The sequence below is a fragment of the Electrophorus electricus genome, chromosome 17 (genome assembly GCF_041902795.1).
Source record: "Electrophorus electricus isolate QZ-2024a chromosome 17, ASM4190279v1, whole genome shotgun sequence".
In the NCBI taxonomy this organism is placed as follows: domain Eukaryota; kingdom Metazoa; phylum Chordata; class Actinopteri; order Gymnotiformes; family Gymnotidae; genus Electrophorus; species Electrophorus electricus.
Window position 1 is genome coordinate 19,052,501 of NC_137513.1, and position 8,116 is coordinate 19,060,616.

The 8,116-nt window shown below is 34.5% G+C and overlaps 1 protein-coding gene across 1 annotated transcript in view; it reads left to right on the forward strand.

The window, feature by feature from the left end:
* Nucleotides 1–8,116, forward strand: part of stoml3a (stomatin (EPB72)-like 3a) — an 11,108-nt gene extending 2,992 nt beyond the window's left edge. The window contains exons 3-7 of the mRNA XM_081700667.1: nucleotides 4,445–4,517; nucleotides 4,934–5,016; nucleotides 5,203–5,406; nucleotides 6,415–6,549; nucleotides 7,623–8,116. Coding sequence (XP_081556793.1) covers nucleotides 4,445–4,517; nucleotides 4,934–5,016; nucleotides 5,203–5,406; nucleotides 6,415–6,549; nucleotides 7,623–7,814 — 687 coding nt within the window. The 3' untranslated portion in view covers nucleotides 7,815–8,116. The remainder of the gene's footprint in view (nucleotides 1–4,444; nucleotides 4,518–4,933; nucleotides 5,017–5,202; nucleotides 5,407–6,414; nucleotides 6,550–7,622) is intronic.

Here is an 8,116-nt window from a genome sequence, read left to right on the forward strand (position 1 = left end):
AATACAATACAGTACATTACAGTACAATACAGTACAGTACAATACAGTACATTACAGTACAATACAGTGCAATACAATACATTACAGTACAATACAATACAGTACAATACAATACAGTACAATACAGTACATTACAGTACAGTACAATACAGTACAATACAGTACAATACAATACAGTACATTACAGTACAATACAATACAATACAGTACATTACAGTACATTACAGTACATTACAGTACAATACAGTACAATACAATATAGTACAATACAGTACATTACAGTACAATACAGTACAATACAGTACAATACAATACATTACAGTACAACACAGTACAATACAATACAGTACAATACAGTACAATACAATACATTACAGTACAATACAGTACATTACAGTACAATACAGTGCAATACAATACATTACAGTACAATACAGTACAATACAGTACATTACAGTACAATACAGTACATTACAGTACATTACAGTACAATACAGTACAATACAATACAGTACAATACAATACAATACAGTACAATACAGTACAATATAATACAGTACAATACAGTACAATACAATACAGTACAATACAATACAATACAGTACAATATAATACAATACAGTACAATACAATACAGTACAATACAATACAGTACAATATAATGCAATACAGTACAGTACAATACAGTACAATATAATACAGTACAATACAGTACAATACAATACAGTACAGTACAATACAGTACAATACAATACAGTACAATACAATACAGTACAATACAGTACAATACAATACAGTACAATACAATATAGTACAATACAGTACAATACAGTACAGTACAATACAATACAGTACAATACAGTACAGTACAGTACAATACAATACAGTACAATATAATACAGTACAATATAATACAGTACAATACAGTACAATATAATGCAGTACATTACAGTACAGTACAATACAGTACAATACAGTACAGTACAATACAGTACAATACAGTACAATAAAATATAATGCAATAAAATATGTACAATACAATACAGTACAATACAATACAATCTAATACGTACAATACAACACAGTATAAAACAATACAATACGTACAATACAATATAGTACAATACAGTACAATACAATACAGTACAATTCAATATAATACAATACAATATAATACAATGCAATACATACAATACAGTACAATATAATACAATACAGTACAATACAATACAGTACAATACAATACAGTACAATACAGTACAATACAGTACAATACAATACAATATGATACAGTACAATATAATACAGTACATTACAGTACAATATAATACAGTACAATACAATACAATACAGTACAATACAATACAATACAGTACAATACAATACAATACAGTACAGTACAATAAAGTACAATATAATACAGTACAATACAATACAGTACAATACAGTACAGTACAATACAATACAGTACAATACAATACAATACAATATGATACAGTACAATATAATACAGTACATTACAGTACAATATAATACAGTACAATATAATACAGTACAATACGATACAGTACAATATAATACAGTACAATACAATACAGTACAATACAATACAGTACAATACAGTACAATATAATACAGTACAATATAATACAGTACAATACAGTACAATACAATACAATACAGTACAATACAATACAGTACAATACAGTACAATATAATACAGTACATTACAGTACAATACAATACAGTACAATACAATGCAGTACATTACAGTACAATACAACACAGTACAATATAATACAGTACAATACAATGCAGTACAATACAACACAGTACAATATAATACAATACAATACAGTACAATATAATGCGGTACATTACAGTACAGTACAATACAGTACAATACAGTACAGTACAATACAGTACAATATAGTACAATACAATACAATAAAATATAATACAATAAAATATGTACAATACAATACAGTACAATACAATACAATCTAATACGTACAATACAACACAGTATAAAACAATACAATACGTACAATACAATATAGTACAATACAGTACAATACAGTACAATTCAATATAATACAATACAATATAGTACAATGCAATACATACAATACAGTACAATACAATAAAATACAATACGTACAATACAATACGGTACAATACAGTACAATATAATACAATAAAATATAATACAACACGTACAATACAATACAAAACCTCTCCTCTCCACTTTCACATGCTCAGCACTTTGTGCCGTAGTGTCTCAGTGGCTCGTGTGTTAGGCAGCAGCAACGCAGCATGCTCTGCACAACTGTGACTGCTGTTATGCCGCTGCTGTTTCTGTAAATCCAGCTGTGTGGGTCTTGGGTGGATCTTGGGGGAGCTCTGTTATTTGCCCCTAGTGTTACATGTTACTGTATCTTTGTTAGTCACATCGATTTGTTAGTTGTTTTAGAATCAGTCTGCTGTGAATACAATATAATACATACAATACAATACAATACAGTACAATATAATATAATACAATAAAATACGTACAATACAATATAGTACAATACAGTACAATACAATACAGTACAATTCAATATAATACAATACAATATAATACAATGCAATACATACAATACAGTACAATATAATACAATACAGTACAATACAATACAGTACAATACAATACAGTACAATACAGTACAATACAGTACAATACAATACAATATGATACAGTACAATATAATACAGTACATTACAGTACAATATAATACAGTACAATACAATACAATACAGTACAATACAATACAATACAGTACAATACAATACAGTACAGTACAATAAAGTACAATATAATACAGTACAATACAATACAGTACAATACAGTACAGTACAATACAATACAGTACAATACAATACAATACAATATGATACAGTACAATATAATACAGTACATTACAGTACAATATAATACAGTACAATATAATACAGTACAATACGATACAGTACAATATAATACAGTACAATACAATACAGTACAATACAATACAATACAGTACAATACAGTACAATATAATACAGTACAATATAATACAGTACAATACAGTACAATACAATACAATACAGTACAATACAATACAGTACAATACAGTACAATATAATACAGTACATTACAGTACAATACAATACAGTACAATACAATGCAGTACATTACAGTACAATACAACACAGTACAATATAATACAGTACAATACAATGCAGTACAATACAACACAGTACAATATAATACAATACAATACAGTACAATATAATGCGGTACATTACAGTACAGTACAATACAGTACAATACAGTACAGTACAATACAGTACAATATAGTACAATACAATACAATAAAATATAATACAATAAAATATGTACAATACAATACAGTACAATACAATACAATCTAATACGTACAATACAACACAGTATAAAACAATACAATACGTACAATACAATATAGTACAATACAGTACAATACAGTACAATTCAATATAATACAATACAATATAGTACAATGCAATACATACAATACAGTACAATACAATAAAATACAATACGTACAATACAATACGGTACAATACAGTACAATATAATACAATAAAATATAATACAACACGTACAATACAATACAAAACTTCTCCTCTCCACTTTCACATGCTCAGCACTTTGTGCCGTAGTGTCTCAGTGGCTCGTGTGTTAGGCAGCAGCAACGCAGCATGCTCTGCACAACTGTGACTGCTGTTATGCCGCTGCTGTTTCTGTAAATCCAGCTGTGTGGGTCTTGGGTGGATCTTGGGGGAGCTCTGTTATTTGCCCCTAGTGTTACATGTTACTGTATCTTTGTTAGTCACATCGATTTGTTAGTTGTTTTAGAATCAGTCTGCTGTGAATACAATATAATACATACAATACAATACAATACAGTACAATATAATATAATACGATAAAATACGTACAATACAATATAATACTATACAATACAATACAATACAATATGTAAAATACAATGTAATACAACACAATACAATACAATATGTACAACACAATATAATACAATACAATACAGTATACAATACAATATAATACAATACATACAATACAATACAGTACAATACAGTACAATTCAATATAATACAATGCAATACATAAAATACAATACATACAATACAAACACAATACAATACATAAAATGCGATACAAACAATACATAAAAATACAATACCATATATACAATACATACAACACAATACAATATATACAATACATACAACACAATACATACAATATAATACATACAATACAATGCAATACATACAGTACATTCCCTATTCTAAAGTGTGATTAGAATTCTGAGCAGTTGTTATTTTCTTAATATTAAATCATCATCTAATTCAGATCATCAAGGAGTACGAGAGAGCTGTAGTGTTTCGTTTGGGCCGGATCACGGACAAAAAACCAAAAGGGCCAGGTATGAAAATACTTCCTCATTTAAACACACAATGTGTAAGGTATTTAAACACACGAGCTCTAATGTGTGAAGTATTTAATCACTGGCTCTAATGTGTGAGGTATTTAATCACACAAGCTCTAATGTGTGAGGCATTAAAACACACAAGCTCTAATGTGTGAGGTATTTAAACACATGAGCATTAATGTGTGAGGTTTTAAACACACTAGCTTTAATGTGTGAGATATTTAATCACACAAGCTCCGTGTGAGGTATTTAATCACACAAGCTCTAATGTGTGAGCCATTTCAAAATCTTACAGATAAAGACTTAGAATGCTGCACTGACATCTGAGAAACATGAGGCATAAAAACAGTTCAACAAGTTGATTTTGTTTGTGTCTTTGGTTTTAAACTGTTCCTTGGTCTTCTGTGTAGGTATGATATTTGTCCTTCCCTGCATTGATACATTCACAAAAGTGGACCTAAGAACCAAATCCTTTGATATTCCTCCCCAAGAGGTACAAATTACCTGAACTATTACTGGTATAAGATAATCTTTGCTACAAATGAAAAACTAGATTGACTAGATGAAAAACTAGATCATCTTCGATGTATTACTGTAATCTCTGCACTGCTAAAACATGAAACTCAAGCCCAGAGTCAGACATGAAGAATCACTGAGTTGCACACATCTCTGACAACAGATTCTCACAAAGGACTCCGTGACAGTGTGCGTGGATGGTGTGGTCTACTTTCGGGTGAACGACCCCATCTTGTCGGTGGCTAACGTGGCCAATGCTGACATGTCCACACGCCTGCTGGCTCAGACCACTTTGAGGAACATACTGGGCACCAAAAACCTGGCGGAAGTGCTGTCTGACAGAGAAAGCATCTCTCATAACATGCAGGTCAGGAAAACAGGAGTCAGACTTGCAGGAGAATTCCAAGGTTAAACTTCAACAACATTGTTCAATCTGCATTCAGAAGAGTTTAAAAGAGGGTTTGGATGTAGTTTGGGGGATTTTGTCAGATACCTTAGGTACAAAAACAATTAAAAAAGAAAAATGACATTCCATACACATTCACGTAATTCCGGGACATAATTCCAGGACATTCCAGGAGATAATTCTGGGACATAATCCCAGGACATCATTTTTGCATCATCTGTAACTCTACTTCTACTCTAAATGGTAAAATATTTCATGAGCTTTGACACTGGAGAATCCACAATAATTCACAAGAGCATATTAAAGAGTATTACATCATAACATCTATCATATAATCTATAACTAGTAAAAATGTGACTTGACAGTGTGGGGCACCCACATTTATACAAAAATCTGTGTGTGTGTATGTATGTGTGTATATGTATATATGTGTGTATTTATGTGTGTGTGTGTGTGTGTGTGTATATATATGTGTGTATATGTATGTATGTGTGTATGTATGTATATGTATGTATGTGTGTGTGTGTGTGTGTGTGTGTGTGTGTGTATGTATATATGTGTGTATGTATGTGTATGTGTGTGTGTGTGTGTGTGTGTGTGTATGTGTGTATGTGTGTGTATGTATATGTATGTATGTGTGTGTGTGTGTGTGTGTGTGTGTGTGTGTGTGTGTGTGTGTGTGTGTGTATGTATATATGTGTGTATGTATGTGTGTGTGTGTGTGTGTGTGTGTGTGTATGTGTATGTGTGTGTGTGTATATATGTGTGTATGTATGTGTATGTGTGTATGTGTGTGTGTATGTATGTGTGTGTGTGTATGTGTGTATGTGTATGTGTATGTGTATGTGTTTGTGTGTGTATGTGTGTGTGTGTATGTGTATGTGTATGTGTATGTGTATGTGTATGTGTATGTATGTGTGTGTGTGTGTGTGTGTGTGTGTGTGTGTGTGTGTGGTATCTCTCATGCAGGTCGTTCTGGATGAAGCCACCCATATGTGGGGTATCATGGTTGAGCGTGTAGAAATAAAGGATGTCAAACTCCCTCAGCAGCTCCAGAGAGCCATGGCAGCAGAGGCAGAGGCTGCACGGGAGGCTCGAGCCAAAGTGGGTCAGAGTGGGTCTGAGTGGGTCAGGGTGGGTCTGAGAGGGTCTGAGTGGGTCAGGGTGGGTCTGAGAGGGTCAGAGAGGGTCAGAGTGGGTCAGAGTGGGTCAGAGTGGGTCAGGGTGGGTCTGAGAGGGTCTGAGAGGGTCAGAGTGGGTCAGAGAGGGTCAGGATGGGTCTGAGAGGGTCAGGGTGGGTCTGAGAGGGTCAGGGTGGGTCAGGGTGGGTCTGAGAGGGTCTGAGAGGGTCAGGGTGGGTCAGAGTGGGTCTGAGAGGGTCAGAGTGGGTCTGAGAGGGTCAGGGTGGGTCTGAGATGGTCAGAGTGGGTCAGAGAGGGTCAGAGTGGGTCTGAGAGGGTCAGGGTGGGTCTGAGAGGGTCAGAGAGGGTCAGAGTGGGTCAGAGTGGGTCAGAGAGGGTCAGAGTGGGTCTGAGAGGGTCAGAGTAGGTCTGAGAGGGTCAGAGAGGGTCAGAGTGGGTCTGACCGACAGAACTGCGAGCTTCTGCAGGCTAAGAGAAAACCTCTACATGAAGCACCATTGCAATTTTCACAACAGCACAAGCAGACTTTCAGTTCATATCAGCACAAATCCAGTCATTGTTTTGCAACATTAGTAGTTCCAGTAACTCTCTTTTAGTCGTGTTCATTTATAGCTTAGGAGGAACTAATGTCACAGTGAAACCAGATGAATTTAAGGTTAATATATTTTCAAATTAATATTTTTTATATTTCTTGTTACTAATCTAATTTGATAAATATGATAGCAGTGGAAATAAGGAGATTTTTTCACCAAAAGCATGATAGCTATGAGGACCGAGGGGCAAAGATTCAGGATTTAGCTCTCTCTCCTCCTCTCCTCTCCTCTCTTCTCCTCCCCTCTCCTCTCTCCTCCCCTCTCCTCTCCTCTCCTCACAGCTACATATCAATAACACAACATGATTTGCAAACCTTTGCGTTGTAGCGAGCAACATGCTGTTTCACTTAAATTGCAACACATGGCCATCGCACAGCCTGGTACTAAACATCCTAAATGTGAGCAGATGACGTGAAGGTCAGTGTTGTCTGTCCTGTTGCAGGTAGTGGCAGCAGAGGGAGAGATGAACGCCTCCAGGGCCTTGAAGGAGGCGTCCATGGTCATTGCTGAGGCACCTGCGGCGTTGCAGCTGCGCTACCTGCAGACGCTGCACACCATCGCCGGAGAGAAGAACTCCACCATCATCTTCCCCTTACCCATTGACCTCCTGCAGCATTTCCTGCACAGGAAATGAGCTCAGACAGTTATGGTTTAAAAAAGGATGGAAGCAAACGTTGTTTTAAGCAGCTTTGTCTTGCTGTTTTGGTGATGATGTGTGAAATATTTCACCCCTGGGACATTCCACAGATCTGTCCTATCTTCAGGTACAAATCAAATAGATCGATGTTAAGATCATTGTTAGGTCTTTGTTAGATTTTTAATATTCCTTTTAAATAAAAATTATGTATTTTTGGACATCAAATTAAGATTTACAAGTACATATCTCTAAATGCAATTATTTAATGAGCCTCTATATAAACAATCTAATTAACAGTG